Source organism: Ranitomeya variabilis, chromosome 7 (genome assembly GCF_051348905.1).
Source record: "Ranitomeya variabilis isolate aRanVar5 chromosome 7, aRanVar5.hap1, whole genome shotgun sequence".
Classification (NCBI taxonomy): domain Eukaryota; kingdom Metazoa; phylum Chordata; class Amphibia; order Anura; family Dendrobatidae; genus Ranitomeya; species Ranitomeya variabilis.
The window spans coordinates 148,338,784-148,358,834 of record NC_135238.1 but is presented as its reverse complement, the minus strand read 5'-3'; the positions used below and the strand labels follow the sequence as shown (position 1 = coordinate 148,358,834).

The window sequence follows — 20,051 nt, the reverse complement described above, 5'->3', positions numbered from 1 at the left end:
GTTGGCTGCGATAGACCACAATCTTGTGCACTTTTTTGTGGCACTGTTCACATTTTTAATGCACTTGGGTGGAGACCACGATCTTTGGCTTACTTAATACCAAAGTCTTTTTATTTTTTTAAAGGACAGATGTGACCAAAGTTTATATCAGTCCTCCTTAACATTAGATCAAATTTATTGGCTGAATATGCTGCCCCATGTGGAGCACCTGTGTTGCCGCCATCGTAACTACATGGGTCCACTGCATCCGGATAGTGCATTTGTTTGGAGGCCTGGGCAGGTAAACATCGCTGCCTTTTTCTGCCGTTTTTGAATTTTTGGAGGATTTTTAAGTCCTCTTTTTATGGTTTTGCTGTTTAGTGTAGAGTGCGCCATGTGGAGGCATAATCTTACTAGTCAAAATGACTTTGAATGCATTTGTGCTGTTTTGGCTGAAAGAATATAGCAAACTTTTAGCTGCAATTCCGGTTTATTAGTTTTAAAAGTGCCACTTCCCTCCCAACTCTCTTCATGGAGATGATTGATGCACTGCTGCTTATATGCACCTGTCATTCTTGGCCGTCAGTGGGGGGAGGTTCAGGAGGTGTTCTCCTTCAGAAATACATTGGTGGTATAATCTGTGTGTACAAAGTCGTGTAATGCTGTGTCATCCATACTGATGACACCTCATGTCATGTTTTGAGCAGAGGGACATTTTATAATTTGCTTATCCAACATATTTTCTGAGTTTTAAAGCTAAGCATGTGTACAGTATATTACAATATAAGCCTATCTGTTTACTCTGCAGCTGCTGGAGGAGATAGTTACACTCATGGACAGCCTGTCTGTGTGGTACCCAGCCGGTCTTGAATCCGACACCCTGTCTCAAGTAGAGTTCCGTCTTCTGCTTGGATTCATCGGACAGGACAATCTTCAGGTTTGTTGGATGTGTCTCAGAGGTGTTATCTATTGTCCCTAATACAAGAACAGCGGAGGTTGTTACACTCAACTTTAAGGAGTGTTCTCATGTTTCTTTATAAGCGCAACGCTCCTCTGTCTCCCAGTTTTCTGGTTGCTGGGGAGGTGCGCTCCTGAAGATTGACAATTTTGGCCAGCAGCATAGTTGTGCCGCTGGTCCGAACCAAGATCTTTCCTATGCTGCTAGCTTGAAGACACAAAAGAGCACAGTGAGGTCAAAAATACTCTGTTGTAAAAAATAAATACCGTATATACTCGAGTATAAGCCGACCCGAGTATAAGCCGACCCCCCTAATTTTGCCACAAAAAACTGGGAAAACTTATTGACTCGAGTATAAGCCTAGGGTGGAAAATGCAGCAGGTACCGGTGAATTTCAAAATTAGAAATAGATGCTCCATACCGTTCATTATGGCCCCATAGATGCTCCACATAAAGCTGTGCCATATATACAATGCTCTGCACCGTTCATTATGGCCCCATAGATGCTCCACATAAAGCTGTGCCATATATACAATGCTCTGCACCATTGCCCCATAGATAGCTGTGCCATATATATAATGCTCTGCACCATTTCCCCATAGCTCTGCCATATAGTGCTCTGCACCGTTGCCCCATAGCTGTGCCATATAGTGCTCTGCACCATTGCCCCATAGCTCTGCCATATAGTGCTCTGCACCATTGCCCCATAGCTCTGCCATATAGTGCTCTGCACCATTGCCCCATAGCTCTGCCATATAATGCTCTGCACCATTTCCCCATACCTGTGCCATATAGTGCTCTGCACCATTGCCCCATAGCTCTGCCATATAGTGCTCTGCACCATTGCCCCATAGCTGTGCCATATAGTGCTCTGCACCATTGCCCCATAGCTGTGCCATATAGTGCTCTGCACCGTTGCCCCATAGCTGTGCCATATAGTGCTCTGCACCATTGCCCCATAGCTGTGCCATATAGTGCTCTGCACCATTGCCCCATAGATGCTCCACAGAAATCTGTGCTGCTGCAATAAAAAAAAAAAAACACATACTCACCTGTCTTGCTTGCAGCTCCTCGGCGCCATCTTCCCGGCGTCTCTCCGCACTGACTGATCAGGCAGAGGGCGGCGCGCACACTATATGCGTCATCGCGCCCTCTGCCTGCAGTCAGTGCGGAGAGACGCCGGGAAGATGGAGACAGCGCCCGGCGTGTGGAACCAGGACAGGTGAATATGACATACTTACCTGCTCCCGGCGTCCCGCTCCTTCCCCCGGACAGCTGGTCTTCGGTGCCGCAGCCTCTTTCTCTGTCAGCGGTCACCGGCACCGCTTCATTAGAGAAATGAATAGGCGGCTCCGCCCCTATGGGAGGTGGAGCAGCCTATTCATTTCTCTAATGAGCGGTCCCACGTGACCGCTGAACAGGGGAAGAGGCTGCGGCACCCGGAGACAGTGGGACGGGCAGGGGGAGCGACAGGAGCCCCGGAAGCAGGTAAGTATATGACAGTGCTCACCCGCCGACCCCACCACCGATCATGACTCGAGTATAAGCCGAGGGGGCAATTTCAGCCCAAAAATTTGGGCTGAAAATCTCGGCTTATACTCGAGTATATACGGTAAATAAATAAATTAAAAAAAAAAAAAAATTCTTTGTTTCTGGTTCTGCTGCTAGCTGAAGTAGCTGTGCCTCTGTTGTATGGGAAAATTGCAGGGGGACAGAGGCTGGTCATATCCAGCGATCCGGCCAGCTTTAGCATCAGGTGGGCAGGCTGTAAAGCATAGAGCCTCCTCGCAACACACTCTCCTTACATAAATAATTAACCACTCTGAAACTGCAGAGCGGCTGATAACACAGGAAGCAATTATACACAACAGAAATAAAAATCTCTCCATTCTTAATAATGGTAGAGATTTCTTATCAAAGGAAGATTGCTGAGTTGCTTCTTAAAGTTCTTTCTGATGGGTTGTAAAGTTTTCACGTATTTCCATCAGACCCAGATTGATATGACGACTTCTTCAGTCCTGACTTGTCTGCAGATTTTACAACAGACCCATTTGACTTCTTACGTTTTCAGCACCATACCCACCTGTTCCCAGCCTGCACAAGCTCTTTCCTGCTAATGCACCAATACTTATCATGTAGTTGCCATAGTTGTTGCTATTACTCCACCTGCTGTCTGGCAGAGTAACAGTGCTTCTCTTAGTGCACCACATAGTAATAATGCCCACCACAATGCCCCATTCATAGTAACAATGCCTCCCTAGTGCCCTCTAGACAGTAGTAATGCCCTCTGTGGGCCCCTCTGACAGTTGTTATACCCGGAGTGCCCCAATAAAGTGCATTTTGGCCACAATGACTGTAAAAAAATAATAATGCCCCTTGAATGTCCACTGAACAATTACTGTTGCCCCAGGTGCCCCTAAAGAATAATAATGACCCCTCAGTGCTCCACAAAAAGTAATAATGCTACCTGAGCTCCCCTTTCAAAATCCTGTCCTGAGTGTCCCACCAAACATAATATTGCCTACCGAATTCCTTATAGTAAGAATGTCCTGAGCCCCGCACATATAGTAATACTCCATGACTCCCACATAAAGTAATAATGCCCCCCGAACGCACTCCACATATTGTAATAATGCCCCCTAATTCCCTCCAACATATAGTTATAATTCCCCCCCACCAAGTCCACCCATACATTATTATTTATTTCTACAGCACCAATGATTCAATGATTCCATGGTGCTCTACATGAGGGGTTACATGCAAAATCCAAATATCACTTACGGTAAACATACTAACAATGACAGACTGATACAGAGGGGCGAGGACCCTGCCCTTGCAGGCTTACATTCTACAGGTTTATAGGGAAGGAGACAATAGGTTGGGGGGTTGAAGTAGCACCAGTGGTGTTGAGGTGACGGCATGGTCATTGCAGGCTCTACGATTTCTTGAAGAGTTGGGTTTTAAGGTTCTGATCCGAAGAATCCGAATGTGGTAGATAATCTGACATGTTGGGGCACAGAATTCTAGAGGATGGGGGACGCTCAGGAGAAGTCTTGGAGGCAATTCGGTGAGGAACGAATAGGTGTGAAGGAGAGAAGATCTGGAGAGGACTGGAGATTATGGGAGGAAAGATGTCTGAAGATTAGTTTGGAGATGTACAGAAGAGAAAGGTTATGGACGACTTTGAAGTTCGGTGTTAGTAGTTTGAACTTGATGCTCTGGAGAATTGGGAGCCAATGAAGGGATTTGTGGAGGAGTAGTGAGGAGAGATATGAATTATAGGCTAGTTTCACATTTGCGGTCAGGAGGGCTGCGGATGGCAGCGTTCTTCCTCCCTGAACCCCCACCTACTTCTCCATTTGTCCTGCGTTTTCCTGCGTGCCTATCTTTAACATTAGGTACTCAGGAACATGCGTTGTATGCAGATGCATCCACATGCGGCGATGGGTACACAGGGAAATGCAGGACGCATACAGAAGTAGGTGAAGCATAGGCAGAGCTTCAGGGAGGAGGAAGGGAGGAAGAACACTGCCATCCGCAGCATTCTGGACGCAAATGTGAAACCAGCCTTAGTTGGGCAGCATAGTTATGGACTAACTGGAGAGGTGCGAGAGTGTTAGCAGGAGGCCACAGAGGAGGATGTTGCAGTAGTCCAGGCGGGAGATGATGAGGGCATGCACAAGCATTTTAGTAGATTGAGGGTTGAGGAAAGGACGGATTCTGGAAATAATTTTGAGCTGGAGGCAACAGGAGGTGGAAAGAGCTTGGATGTGCGGTTTGAAGGACAATGCAGAGTCAAGTGTTACTCCGAGGCAGCGGATTTCCTGTACAGGGGAAATAACATTATAATAATATTTCCTGACAAAGTATTCATGTGTCAGAGTATATGTATTTTATTTTTAATTTTATGGGACTCTATAATTTATTTATGAGGAACATTATTGCTATATGTGGATGGATTCTAGGCATTTTTACAATTTGAGTGTGGAAAAGCTTTGGGAATTAATATACTAGATGGTGGCCCGATTCTAACGCATCGGGTATTCTAGAATATGTATAGTAGTATATCGCACAGCCCACACAGTATATCGCACAGCCACGCAGTATATAGCACAGCCACGTAGTATATAACACAGCCACGTAGTATATTGCACAGCCCACGTAGTATATAGCACAGAGACGCAGTATGTAACACAGGCCACGCAGTATATAACACAGCCCACGTAGTATATTGCACAGCCACGTAGTATATTGCACAGCTTATGTAGTATACAGGTCCTTCTCAAAAAATTAGCATATAGTGTTAAATTTCATTATTTACCATAATGTAATGATTACAATTAAACTTTCATATATTATAGATTCATTATCCACCAACTGAAATTTGTCAGGTCTTTTATTGTTTTAATACTGATGATTTTGGCATACAACTCCTGATAACCCAAAAAACCTGTCTCAATAAATTAGCATATCAAGAAAAGGTTCTCTAAATGACCTATTACCCTAATCTTCTGAATCAACTAATTAACTCTAAACACATGCAAAAGATACCTGAGGCTTTTAAAAACTCCCTGCCTGGTTCATTACTCAAAACCCCCATCATGGGTAAGACTAGCGACCTGACAGATGTCAAGAAGGCCATCATTGACACCCTCAAGCAAGAGGGTAAGACCCAGAAAGAAATTTCTCAACAAATAGGCTGTTCCCAGAGTGCTGTATCAAGGCACCTCAATGTTAAGTCTGTTGGAAGGAAACAATGTGGCAGAAAACGCTGTACAACGAGAAGAGGTGACCGGACCCTGAGGAAGATTGTGGAGAAGGACCGATTCCAGACCTTGGGGAACCTGAGGAAGCAGTGGACTGAGTCTGGTGTGGAAACATCCAGAGCCACCGTGCACAGGCGTGTGCAGGAAATGGGCTACAGGTGCCGCATTCCCCAGGTAAAGCCACTTTTGAACCATAAACAGCGGCAGAAGCGCCTGACCTGGGCTACAGAGAAGCAGCACTGGACTGTTGCTAAGTGGTCCCAAGTACTTTTTTCTGATGAAAGCAAATTTTGCATGTCATTCGGAAATCAAGGTGCCAGAGTCTGGAGGAAGACTGGGGAGAAGGAAATGCCAAAATGCCTGAAGTCCAGTGTCAAGTACCCACAGTCAGTGATGGTGTGGGGTGCCATGTCAGCTGCTGGTGTTGGTCCACTGTGTTTCATCAAGGGCAGGGTCAATGCAGCTAGCTATCAGGAGATTTTGGAGCACTTCATGCTTCCCTCGGCTGAAATGCTTTATGGAGATGAAGATTTCATTTTTCAGCACGACCTGGCACCTGCTCACAGTGCCAAAACCACTGGTAAATGGTTTACTGACCATGGTATTACTGTGCTCAATTGGCCTGCCAACTCTCCTGACCTGAACCCCATAGAGAATCTGTGGGATATTGTGAAGAGAAAGTTGAGAGACGCAAGACCCAACACTCTGGATGAGCTTAAGGCCGCTATTGAAGCATCGTGGGCCTCCATAACATCTCAGCAGTGTCACAGGCTGATTGCCTCCATGCCACGCCGCATTGAAGCAGTCATTTCTGCCAAAGGATTCCCGACCAAGTATTGAGTGCATAACTGAACATTATTATTTGATGGTTTTTTTGTTTGGTATTAAAAAACACTTTTATTTGATTGGTCGGGTGAAATATGCTAATTTATTGAGACAGGTTTTTTGGGTTATCAGGAGTTGTATGCCAAAATCATCAGTATTAAAACAATAAAAGACCTGACAAATTTCAGTTGGTGGATAATGAATCTATAATATATGAAAGTTTAATTGTAATCATTACATTATGGTAAATAATGAAATTTAACACTATATGCTAATTTTTTGAGAAGGACCTGTATAGCACAGACGTAGTATATAACACAGGCCACGCAATATATAGCACAGCCCACGCAGTATATAACACAGCCCACATAGTATATAGCAATGTGGGCACCATATCCCTGTTAAAAAAAAGAATTAAAATAATGAATAGTTATATACTCACCTTCCAGCAGCCTCCGGATCCAGCGCAGGCCTTTAGCGATGCTCCTCGTGACGCTCTGGTCCCAAGAATGCATTGCGGCAATAACACGTGATGATGTAGCGGTCTCGCGAGACCGCTACGTCATCATCTCGTGAGACCGCTACGTCATCTCCGGTCATTGCCGCAATGGATTCTTGGGACCGGAGCGTCGCGAAGAGCGGGAAAGGCGCTGGAAGGTGAGCATATAATGATTTTTTATTTTTTTTAATTATTTTTAACATTAGATCTTTTTACTATTGATGCTGCATAGGCAGCATCAATAGTAAAAAGTTGGTCATACAGGGTTAATAGCAGCGTTAACAGACTGCGTTACACCGCTTTATGCCACAGTGTAATGCAGTCTGTTTAACGGACTGCTAAACCGCTATGGGGGCTCTGACTGGAGGGCAGTAGGGAGGGGCCAATTCGCGGCCGGACTGTACCTGTCACTGTTTGGTCCCGGCCAGCCGCGACCAATCAGCGATGCGGGATTTCCGTGACCCAGACAGAAGTGACCCTTAGACGATTATATAGATAGATGTGGGAGTGCATAAATACTATTAGTTCAGGGGGAAATTCAGGGGTGTATATATAACTGTAAGTGGGAGGTACTCAAGCCAATATTACTCTATGTGGGGATTCAGGTGGCATTATTACTATTTGTTAAGGGCGCTCAGCTAACCCTTGGTCCGAACAAGTCCACCAGCACAGTCAGCGTCCCAGTGCAGTCGGCGTGACGCAGTGATGTCATTGCGCCACCTGCACCAGGACGCTCCTGTCATTCTGTAGGTCACAGACCTGTGTTCTGCTAGTTAATGGAGACCCTGCCTGCCTGCTTTTACTAGAGTTTGTGTATTGATATACTGTGCAGGCCAATACAGTTATGAATGCTGGTTGCCCAGAATTGAGGGTCATCCCCACAGGGTCTTTCCCCTGTTGCTTTGCTAGTAATTCAAAAATTGCATTGCAAAGGAGGATAGCTGTAGGGAATTTCTTTTTCCTACATTAACTCCCTGAAATCATTTGTCATTTCTGTTTTGTTTGCACCTTGTTCACACTTTGGTATGACATTGCATATAATGAGAGCGTTCTTGGCTGGAGTCAGAATACATCTGTCAGGTTCTCAGCAGCATCCTGAGGCTTGGGAATGAAACTTGCATAGACAACTTACTATAAACTCATTTGTACATGAGATGAAGTGAAGCCAGATTATTTCACCCTGTTCCAAGTTACACATTTAGATTTTCTTGTTTTAGAAATGTGTCTGCTATACTGTCCTGTACACAAGGACCATGACAAGTGTCTGTTCTTCCAGGTATGTGCCATGGCTACTGCAAAGCTCAATACTCTGTTGCAAACAAAGGTGATTGAAAAGCAAGAAGAATCTTGTTACCTGCTTGGGAAACTAGAAGGCATCCTCAGCAAATCTATTCTGGACCGATCAGAAACCTACTCCTTCCTTGTTCCCATTGTGAGGACTTTGGTTTCTAAAATCTATGAACTGCTCTTCATGAACCTCCATTTACCGTCCCTTCCCATTACAAATGGGAGCCCTTCATTGTTTGAAGACTTCCAGGACTATTGCAAGTCTGAGGAATGGAGGATCTTTATAGACAAATTTGTAAGTTTGTTTCAGCTTTTCTTGTCTGCTGATACCTTATGACACAACCAGAAGGGCAGCTAGCAGGGGGATAACTAAAATCAAGGGGAGAGCAAATGGCAAATCAGTGAGCTGAAGAATCCCAAGCTCTGCTTCTCCCTTGTCGCGCAGATCAGTGTGTCTTTCCACAAGCTAGCAGAACACTCATTGCTTCTTTATACCCGCCTAGCTACCAAAATATCAAAAATTAGCAAAGAAATGCTGAGTGATCTGCTCATCACCAGAATAACTTGCCGAGTGCTGTCCAGCTAAGTAGTCGGAGAATGTCCTTTCAGCTGAAGACAGCTCATTATCTTGTAGCTGCATGCTGCCTGACACTGCGTATGTACCTCCATCAATTGCTTTCCCAGGTATTTGTATTGGGGGCCAGTCGAAGTATATGGTGAATTGTCTTTGACAAAACATTAGAGTGGGGTTGCCCACCCAGTCTGTGTTATGAACTAATCCACCAACTTTTTTTTTTGCTTGGGTCTAAGCGTCACCCACCTCTTCTTTGTACTCTTGCTTAGCTCCATGTCGGTCTCCTTGCTTCTTCTGGCAAGAACTTTGCATGACTGCTGCAGCCAACCACTGGCCACAGGGGTGACCAACACGTCAAAGTTATGGCCAGTGACTGGCTGCAATGGTCATGTGCCATATTTCCAGAAGATTAGGAAAGTAGATAACCAAGGGACTTGGGCAGCAGTACAAGTGGAAAGTGATCTATCAGTAGGTGAGTGTAGATTTTATTTTACAATTCAGTAGGCCTATTTCAAACCTTGAGAACATGTGGACAACCAAGACCCGTAAAATAACTTTTTTAGGATGTCTTCTCAAAAATGATTAAAAATGAGTCTGGTCTGATCACGGTAAACAACATTTTGGCACATACTAGATACTCAATACTTCCTGCTGTATGAGATTGTTCTCTCTCACTTAAGGTGCACTTTTACTGGCAGATGACTGAGAATGAGTGTTCCCGATTGGCCAGCATAAACAAGCAGGCTACATATCGTGTTAAAACTATTTCACCCAATAAGTGATTTTATTTTAAGCTTGCGCAGAGCATGGTCTAACTTTACTGACAGTTATAATGCATTGCAATGCATTATACCAGCGACCAGAATAATTAAAGTTAAAGTACCTTGGTGGTACTAAGTGAAAAAGTAAAAAAAAAAAACAAAAACCCTAAAAAACACAAAATAAAGAAAAACAACAATATTATACCAATAAATACATTTATACAAAAATAAGCAAAAAAAGTACACATTGGGTCGTCCGGACGTGGCAATACCAAATCTATAAAACTGTCACACTATTTAACCCCTTCAGTGAACACTGTAAAATGAATTTAAAAAGTGGCAAAAAAACTATGCCTTTCATTAAACATCCGAACAAAAAGCAGAATAAATCGCGATCAAAAAGACTAATGTAAATAAAAATGGTATACCTGAACACCTCATCTTGTCCCTCAAAAAACAAGCCACAGCTCCATCAGTGGAAAATGAAAAAGTTACAGCTCTCAGATTATAGTGATACAAAAACCATTACCGTATTTTTTTATTTTTTTTTTAAATATTAGGGGGTTTTTTTTGTAAAAAAAAACATAAAAAAATACAAATTTGGTATTGCTGTAATTGTACTGGCCAAAAGAAAAAAAGCGGTCATCAATTTTACTGTACACGGAATGACATAAAAACAAAAATTACAATAAACAATTCTTGAATTGCTTGTTATTATTCATTCTGCCTCCCAAAAATTAGAATACAAAGCTATCAAAAAAATTTAACGTTAAAAACATCAACTTGTTCCGCAGAAAACAAGCCTTCACATCATTGTCAAGTGAAATACAGAAACATTATAGCCATCAAAATGTGGCAATTCAAAAACTTTTTTTCGTGTGACAGCAGCCAAATGTAAAAAAAAAATCTGGTGTCGCTGTAATCGCACCGACCCGAAGAATAAAGCCATTTTATCAATTATACCGCACTAGGAACGGCATTAGAAAATAAATCCAATTTTTGACGTGCTGTTGATTTGTTTATTTTGCCTCCCAAAGATCACAGGGCTTACACTGTGGCTGTGTCTGACCATACAGGAACATGATCTGATCATACCACAGCGCTTGGGCAGGGAGGGAGAAAAAAAAAAGTATACCGACATTATTACACCACAGGATTGCAAATGATTCTTTCTTTGAAGTAAAACATTGTTTAAAAACAGGCAGGGAAATGTTTTACATCACAGAAATAATAAGCTGTGATCCCCTGCTGTAATGTCTGTATCCTTTCTTTTGCATCCTTCTCTGCCCAGGAGATGTGATATGATCAGACCATTTTCCTATATGGTCAGACACAGTACACATCAGGGGCATATTTACAGTGGGGGAAATAAGTATTTGATCCGTTGCTGATTTTGTAAGTTTGCCCACTGACAGACATGAACAGTCTATAATTTTAAGAGTATGTTCAATTTAAAATTGAGAGCGAAAATATCAAAAATAAAATTCCGAAAATCACTTTGTATAAATTCTATACATTTATTTGCATTTTAGGCTATATGCACACGTTCAGGATTTTTCGCATTTTTTTCCATGTTTTTTGGGCCGTTTTCTGTGGAAAAAATGCTTAAAAAATGCATACAAAAGCATCCCATCATTTTTAATGCATTCTGCAATTTTTGTGCTCATGAGGCGTTTTTTTCCGCGGTAAAAATGCAGCATGTTCATTAATTTTTCGTTTTTTTCACGTTTTTGCCGCTATTTAATGCATTGGGAAGCTCCGGAAAAAACACAAAAAAAACGCATGCGGATTTCTTGCAGAAAATGTCCGGTTTTTATGTGCGCACATAGCCTCACAGTGAGAAATAAGTATTTGATCCCTCTGGCAAACAAGACTTAATACTTTGTGTCAAAATCCTTGTTGGTAAGCACAGCAGTCAGACGTTTTTGTAATTGATGATGAGGTTTGTGCACATGTCAGGAGGAATTTTGGTCCACTCCTCTTTGCAGATCATCTCTAAATCATTAAGATTTTGAGTCTGTCGCTTGGCAACTCAGAGCTACAACTTCATCCATAAGTTTTCTATGTTGCCTTGGCTGTATGTTTTGGATCATTGTCTTGCTGGAAGGCTGAGCCACAACCCATTTTTACTGTCTTAGCAGAGGGATGGAGGTTGTCACTCAGGATTTTACGGTACATGGCTCCATCCATTCATAGTCCTGTGACCTTAGCAGAGAAACACCCCCAAAACATAATGTTTCCACCTCCATGCTTGATAGTGGGGACGGTGTTCTTTGGGTCATAGGCAGCATTTCTCTTCCTCCAAACACGGCTAGTTGAGTTAATGCCATAGACCCCAATTTTTGTCTCCTCTGACCACAGCACCTTCTCCCAATCACTCACAGAATCATCCAGGTGTTCATTGGCAGACTTCAGACCGGCCTGCACATGTGCCTTCTTGAGCAGGGGGACCTTGCGGGCACTGCAGGATTTTAAACCTTTATGGTGTAATGTGTTAGCAATGGTTTTCTTGGTGACTGTGGTCCCAGCTGCATTGAGATCATTAACAAGTTCCCCCTGTGTAGATTTAGGTTGATCTCTCACTTTCCTTGTGATCAAGGATACCCCACGAGGTGAGATTTTGCATGGTGCCCCAGATCGATGTCGATTGACAGACAATTTGTATTTCTTCCATTTTCTTATTGTTGCACCATCAGTTGTCACCCAGCGTCTTACTTATGGTTTTGTAGCCCATTCCACCAGCTTTTTGCAGGTCTATGATCTTATCCCTGACATCCTTATAAAGCTCTTTGGTCTTGCCCATGTTGTAAAGGTTAAAGTCTGACTGATTGAGTGTGTGGACAGGAGTCTTTTATAAAGGTGACTATGTAAGACAGCTGTCTTTAGTGCAGGTAACGCGTTGATTAGGAGCGTCTAACTGGTCTGTAGGAGCTAGAACTCTTAATGGTTGAAAGGGGATTAAATATTTCTCACTGCAAAATTCCAATAAATGTATATAATTTATACAATGTGATTTTCTGGATTTTATTTTTGATAGTCTATCTCTCAATGTTAAAATTAACCTACCCTTAAAATTATAGACTGTTCATGTCTTTGTCAGTGGGCAAACTTACAAAATCAGCAAGGGATCAAATACTTATTTCCCCCACTGTATAAGATTATCTCAGCACAGGAACATTATATTTAAACACATCCAATTGTGGAACTTATTATTCCATGAGCTATTAGTTAAAATGAACCTTTATTTGTGGGAAACCCCCTTTAAGTAGTGAAACAAAAATTCAAAATTTGTAAGAAAAAAAATGGCTCCATTTTCTGAGACCCGTAGCGTCTCCATTTTTTGTGATCTGGGACTGGGTGAAGGCTTTTTTTTTTCGCTCTCAGCTGACTTTTTTATTGATTCCATTTTAAGGTAGATACGATATTTTGATTGCCTGTTATTGCAATTTATTGCCATGTTGCATCTGTCAGAAAAAACGTAATCCTGGCTTTTCAAACTTTTTTTCTTGTTGCACTGCTTACCGATCGGATTAATTTACTTTATATTTGAAAGATCGTACATTTCTGAACCTGGTGATGCCAAATGTGTATTTTTTTAAATTATTGCTTTATTTTCAGTTAGGGCAAAAGGGGGATAATTTAACCTTTCTTAAATTTTTTTTTTTTTTAAACTTTTTTTTTCTTACTTTTTACTTGCTTCATTAGTCACTTTAGGAGACTTGAAGCTGCAATCATCTGATTACTTCAGCACTGCTATGTGTAGCATAAATCACAATCTCCTATGAGCCAAGTGCCGGCCTTCATCGGAGATTTACAATGACTGACATGGGGTCTTCTGCAGACCCCTGGCTGTCATGACAACTAGAGTTGATCGAATAGCTTTGGATAACTGCTTACCTGTATAGCTATAGCGCTTACCGAATAGATGCGAGCTCAGTGCTGGAGCAACGTACTAATGTGCTCATCTTTTCACTGGTTTCCCCGCCTTCAGATACCCGCCCAGATCCTGGCATGTCCATTTCCTGCTTGGGCGTAACCGAGAGCATTTCCTGTGTCTGCACATGATCTGCTTTGTGAAGGGGGCTGGCTGACCTTTCAGTAGCTAAAGCAGCCCACTTCTGTCATTTCAAGTGCATAGACAATGAATGGGGCTTGTTTAATTATTGAAATAAAATGATGTGTTGACCACAACACGGAAATCAATATACCCGGGATTATAGTGGATATTTATTTATTGTAAAGTTTGGCACCTAAAATTTCTAGATCTTGATTGAGTTTAGATATTACATGTAAAACTTGTCACATTTGATTTATGCTGCTCAAACCAGGGGTAGCATGAATCGGGTTCTGGCTGTGTGAACGCAGCCTGGTCTGTTTTCTGTGAAACGCTCCGGCGTTGTAAGGTAAGCGTTTGAAGAATCAACCAGGGATCATAGCCAGAAACTTGGCTTCTCCCCGCTCCCCTCTAACTGATTGACAGGTGCCCCCTTGCTATGTATTCTCTGAAACACCGGAGCATTTCTCAGAAAAACATACCAGTCTGCACTGGTGCAGCCCGGCTCGGATTCCTGCAGCCTGTGGGTTGGGGAGCAAGAATCTACTTATGGGTTGGCTTTCATTCTCACAATGCACATTCAGAGGTTAATGCTTATTCTTATGATATTTTAAGTTTTATGAAAGTATTTCTCTATTGATAACAGATTATCCCTTATATGAAACAATATGAAGCGGACACATTTAGCAAAAGTCACGAGCAAATGGCTTTGTATTGGAAGGAGTGTCATGAGGCTCACATGGTGAATATGCACAAGCGTGAGCGCGATAGAGGTGAAAGCAAGCTGAAGTTTCAGGTATCTGTCATTGTCCTTAGGGAAGAAAACAAACATAAACCTAATAAAAACTTTTGCACAAACCTCTCTGTTTAGTTATGTAAACTGTATGTGGCAGAATGTTTCCGTATTTTTTTTTTTTTTAATATTGTGAACTGTACCTCTCTCTTCTCTTTGAAGTGTAATTTTCTCTTTCTCTCTGTGGTCCTCTTTAAAGGGATTTAGTCAGAAATATCTGAATGATTTTTGTTCCACCTCTGGGACTTGCACCCATTTCCACAAGGGGGGTCTCTCGATCTCTCATTCCGGCTGTCGTACGACCACCAGTGGGTGTAGAGGTGTCGGCACATGCTAGTTCCCATCATTCATTGTTATAGGAGTGAAGAATACAGCTTGGCTCCATTCATAGTTCCTATACCAATGGTGGAGAGAGCCTGTGACTGCTGCCACCTTTACACTCACTGGTGGCTGGAACAGGGGATCGGGGGGACCCCTTTACAGGAGCTTCAGACATAATTCTCCTCTTATGCTTTATAGGAATTTTTTTTGGAGCCGTTTAATAGAAAAGCGCGTCAGGAGAACTTGCGCTACAATAGCATGTTAAAGCAAATCAACAGCCAGTACACTGCCACTTTAAGACAATGGAAAGCCGCACAAAGATACCTCACCTGTGAACGTGGACCTTGGGCTCACAGGTTAGGGCCATTGGAATGCTCTCTTTGACCAACTCTGTATATGTGTTTCTTAATGATCTGTATGGTGTTTTCCTCTCAGGAAAGAGAACTGGGAATACTGGAAGCTCTCCAATGTAGAGAACTACTCACGTATGAGGCTCAAACTGGTGCAGAATAACAACTTTGACCGCCATTTAGAAGCTAGTAATTTGCGTGATAACTTGGGTATGTTCATATTTAGATCAGAACGTCTCCTAAATGTCTTATTTGAAAGCATGTCATTTGCTGTATGTTCTCTTTTAAAAATACTGTGCTTTTATTAGATCTTGTCTTTATTTATCCCGCACTTGTCAAACAGAATTTAGATGACAACGGTTTTATTGATGAAAAACAAATCTAATCAATTCATTTGACTGCATCACACACACTTCTAATGTCAAGATAAAACTTCTTTATTTGTATTCCTTAGATATGACATTATTACATTGTTGTGTTGCATCTATTTTATGTCATGATAGGACTGCTGTTGTGTTTTTTTTGACTGAAGGAAATTTAGAATCAGAAGATGTATTTTTTTTTTTCGACGTCAGTCTGTATAAAAAAAAAAAGATGTTTATTTTTTATTTTATTTTATATATAAAATAAATACGAGAACATTGCCCCACCTCTTCCCCCCCCCCTCCTCCTGCAGGCAGCAGCTGTACATGACTGCTGACACCCTGCAGTATCTGCTTTAGCCGGTTTTGGGCCGTTTAGGGCCTACTAACCTCTTCAATAGTGGTGTCAATCACATCAGCAGTTTTTAAGAGGTTAAAATACCCCCTTACAGCAGGATTGACCCCCCCCCCCCCCCCGCAGGGTGCCAATCTTTGCCATGTACACTGCGGTCATCTAATGATCACAAGGTACAGTGGCCTGTGAGGAGATCTAGGTATAAGTCAGGTCTCGGGCACAGACAGTGAGTCTACTGCAGTGCATGAGACCAACTATCAGAATAGAAAATATACATATCCCACAGTGGCGCTTAATGAAAAAAATAAAATGAGAAAAAAAGCACACAAGCTCACAAAAATCACATAAAGACTTTTTGCCACTTAGAACACAGCCTTTGTGATAAAACAAAGATAACCCAAAGACCATTATACATAATACATAATCGCCACGTCCGGAACGACCTGATCTATAAAACTGGCCCATTATTTGTTCCATATGGCAAATACCGGGCAAAAACTATTAATTTTTGTAAAATATTATAAGCTGTAAAAGTGACAGTCTAAAAAAGATGGAAACCACTGAAACAGATGCCAAACGGACGTCAAGGTGTCTCTATCTGCCTCATTATGGTGGGAGATCTTGTTGGGGTCTAAATCGCATTAATGGTGGGATTTACTCTACAACCCCAAAGTTAGTGCTCAGCGTAGAACACACGATTGTGATTCCTGTCTTATACTGAAAGCGATAAAAAAAAAGTTATCTTCCCCAAAATGTTACCAATAAAAAAAAACCAATTTATCCTGCACCCAACCAGCCCCCACTCAGGTCCATCATCTGTCACTAGAACTATAGGGGGTTTCCACGTTACTGGTAGAATGAAGACTCTGGAAAAGCGACTTCTCCCACTCGCCAAATAAAATCCAGTTTATTCTGTGCTCCCAAATCTAATTGCTCCCCTCCTTCTCAGCCCCACTGTGCCTAAACCACAGTAGCCCACCACATGTTTGGAATTATTGTAGTGAGGAGAGCGCACTTAACAATTCACGGGGTGGGTGTCACCAGAAACACAGCTGGACATAATGTATGGGAGTGCTAAAGTTTATAGGGGCACTACAATGTATGGGCACTAAACTGGCAAATTTGCAATTCTGCAGGCTAAAGCATGGCGTGGATGTTACAAAATAGTCACTGCAGCCATAGATAAACTCATTGGGAGGTGCACTTTCTACAATGCGGTCACTTTTGATCTGTGCTCCAATGCTAAATAGTGCTCCTTCCTTCTCAGCCGTGACGTGTGGCATAAAAGTAATTTCTGACGACATATAGGGTATCTTCCTTTTCGGGAGAAATTGGGCAATAAATTGTGGCATCAAGTTTCACCTATTAACCCTTGTGTAACTAACAAATTTGCAGCAAATACAAAAATCATATTTTTACCACTAAAACATTTTTTTCCATGTCCCAGTATTATAAAATACTGTGATGCACCTACACTCCAAGATGAAATCCATAAGCATTGAAGTATCCATTATGGGGTCACTTGTTGGGGTTTCTGCTGTTGTGGCACCTCAGGGACTTGGCTAATAGAGCCCATAATCTATTGAAACGAAATCAGCGTTCTAAAAGCGATGTAGCGCTCTTTCCCATCCGTGTGCTCAAACAGTAGTGTACAACCACATATTGGGAACGGCCATGTTCAGTAAAAATTGCAAAACAAATTATGAGGTCCATTTTCTCCTATTGCCTCTTGTGAAATTATAAAATTAGAGCTAAAACAATATTTTAGTGAAGAAAATGTTTTCACATCTAAATGTTCTAAATTTTTGTGAATAACCTGTAGGTTGACTGCTCAGTACACCCCTGGATGAATTTGGCATTTCATTTGGCTTTGCAAATGTGACATGGCATTCACAAATCTATTCCAGACAAATTTACGCTCCAAAAATCAAATGTCGCTCTTTCCATTTTGAGCTCTGCCATGTGCCCAAACAGCAGTTTTTGATTACATATGGGGCATCTTCATGTTAGAAAGAAATTGCGTAACAAATTATGAGGTCTGTTTTTTTCTAATATTGTGAAAATGGGCACCACGGTGGCTCAGTGGTTAGCACTGCAGCCTTGCAGCGCTGGGGTCCTGGGATCAAATCCCACCAAGGACAACATCTGCAAGGAGTTTGTATGTTCTCTCCGTGTTTGTGTGGGTTTCCCCTGGGTTCTCTGGTTTCCTCACACATTCCGAAAAAACATACTGATACGGGTTCTAGATTGTGAGCCCCATCGGGGACAGCGATGATAATGTGTGCAAACTGTAAAGCGCTGCGGAATATGTTAGCGCTATATAAATATAAAGATTATTAAAATTACAAATTGGGTTTAAATCAACATTTTAGCAGATAAAAACATAATTACTCTGTCGCCTCATTGGAGGACACAGGACCATGGGTGTTATGCTGCTGTCCACTAGGAGGCGACACTATGCATAATCTGAAAAAGATTAACCATGGCTCCTCCTCTGCAGTATACACCCCTGGACGGCGTTAGCCTTCTCCAGTTTTTGCTTAGTGTCGCATAGGAGGCACACCTAAGATTACAGATGAAGAAAAGTGGGTCTCCTGCGAGACTCCCGGCATGGCTCCTTCCTCGGCCCCCTATTATAGGGTGCCTGGTTGAAGTAGAGATGGCTATTCCCCATGTCTCTCCTTCCCCAGTCCCTCGGGTGCTGGTTCGAAGTCGAGAACCCCCCTCCTTCCCCAATTCCTTTTGGTTTTTGGGTTGAGGTCGAGGCGAGGATAAAGCCCCCTGAAGGTGACAGCAGCACCCTCCCTAATCCCCCTCTGGGAGCATTAGGTTGAGACGCCTCAGGTAGGGTCTGTACAGGCAGCACTCTGCAGCTCCCAGCAGCAGCATGGGCCAGCACAATGCGCCTGCATCCAAGGACCCCAGCCCAGCTGCGAGCTCCTGTCGGGGCCTGGGGGAGTGCAGGCAGGCATGGCACATCTGAGACACAGTGCTCCCTGCGCCCTGTCTCTGCGGCAGCAGCAGGGGGGGACCCTTCAGCCCACCCCCCTATCACTTACAGTCCCACTGCCATTCTGCTTTTCAAATCCGGGAGGGTCCAGTTCAGATCTGATCCCCTCCCGGACTTCCGCGCCGGCCTGGAACCCTCTTGGGCATCAGGCATCTGCTTTAGGCTGTGGCTTCGGCCTAGCCGAGGCCGCCAACTTGTTTCTGCCCCCCCGGCCTGCCACCCGGATGACAAATATGACACTTAACAGTGTCATAGAGGGGGCGGATCGAGACTGAAAGGGTGCGTTTTTACACAGCCCTGCCGCCTTTTTCTCCGCTCTCCGCCCCCTTTCTCCTTCTTCCTCTTCTCCTCGGTGGCCATTTCTGCTGCAGGACAAGATTAACCCTGCATCTCCCGGCGTCCAGGCCAGCCAGTCTCCGGGAAGCACAGGACTGTGGATCTCGGCGCTGGACCTAGGGGCAAACTGGTGGGGTAAGATCACAGCTGGGGTTCTTACTCGGCTGTGATTCCATATTCCTATAAGACCCCCTATAGGTTCCTCTGCATAGCCACCCCTGTAGGGCCCTCTGCATAGGCACCCCTCTCGCACACTATGCCGGGCTCAAGGTCCGAGAAAACCAGGCAGGACTGCTTTTATGCATTCTGCACAGCCTGCAGGACCACTCTCCCCAGTGGCAGCACGTACCCGCTCTGCCGGGACTGTATCCAGACTACTGTCAGAGCCCCAAGAAGCCCCTACCAATGCTTCGGTGTCTAATGCCACGCTGGAATGGGCTACTCAGATGTCGCAATCTATGACTCTGTCTATAGGTAACCTAACCTCCACATTGCTTCATGCTCTGCAGGGTCATGCCTCGGCTATGAACAACCCAGCAAAGGGAGAGCTTGACTCGGGGACATGACGTCCCGGGCACATCCATGTCTAGGCCAGGACATAAGCAGACCCACAGGTCACGTTCATCTGCGTCATCCCATAGCACACGGTCATCCCCCTCTAGGGAGAGACACCGTAGTTCCAGGTCACCTAGACTGTCCCCTTTCAGGGATAGACAATGCAGATCTCCGCAGCGATCCCCGAACAGAGAAGACCTCCGCCCCAGTTCACCCACCAGGGGACGCCTCAGCGATACACAGGATTCGGAAGGCATCTGTGACTC

At 43.5% G+C, this 20,051-nt stretch overlaps 1 protein-coding gene across 2 annotated transcripts in view; it reads left to right on the top strand.

The window, feature by feature from the left end:
* Window positions 1-20,051, top strand: part of NBEAL1 (neurobeachin like 1) — a 266,607-nt gene that overhangs the window by 192,694 nt on the left and 53,862 nt on the right. For both annotated transcript variants that reach the window (XM_077272013.1, XM_077272014.1), the window contains 5 exons: window positions 788-916; window positions 8,304-8,609; window positions 14,350-14,499; window positions 15,016-15,173; window positions 15,253-15,377. In XM_077272013.1, coding sequence (XP_077128128.1) covers window positions 788-916; window positions 8,304-8,609; window positions 14,350-14,499; window positions 15,016-15,173; window positions 15,253-15,377 — 868 coding nt within the window. The remainder of the gene's footprint in view (window positions 1-787; window positions 917-8,303; window positions 8,610-14,349; window positions 14,500-15,015; window positions 15,174-15,252; window positions 15,378-20,051) is intronic.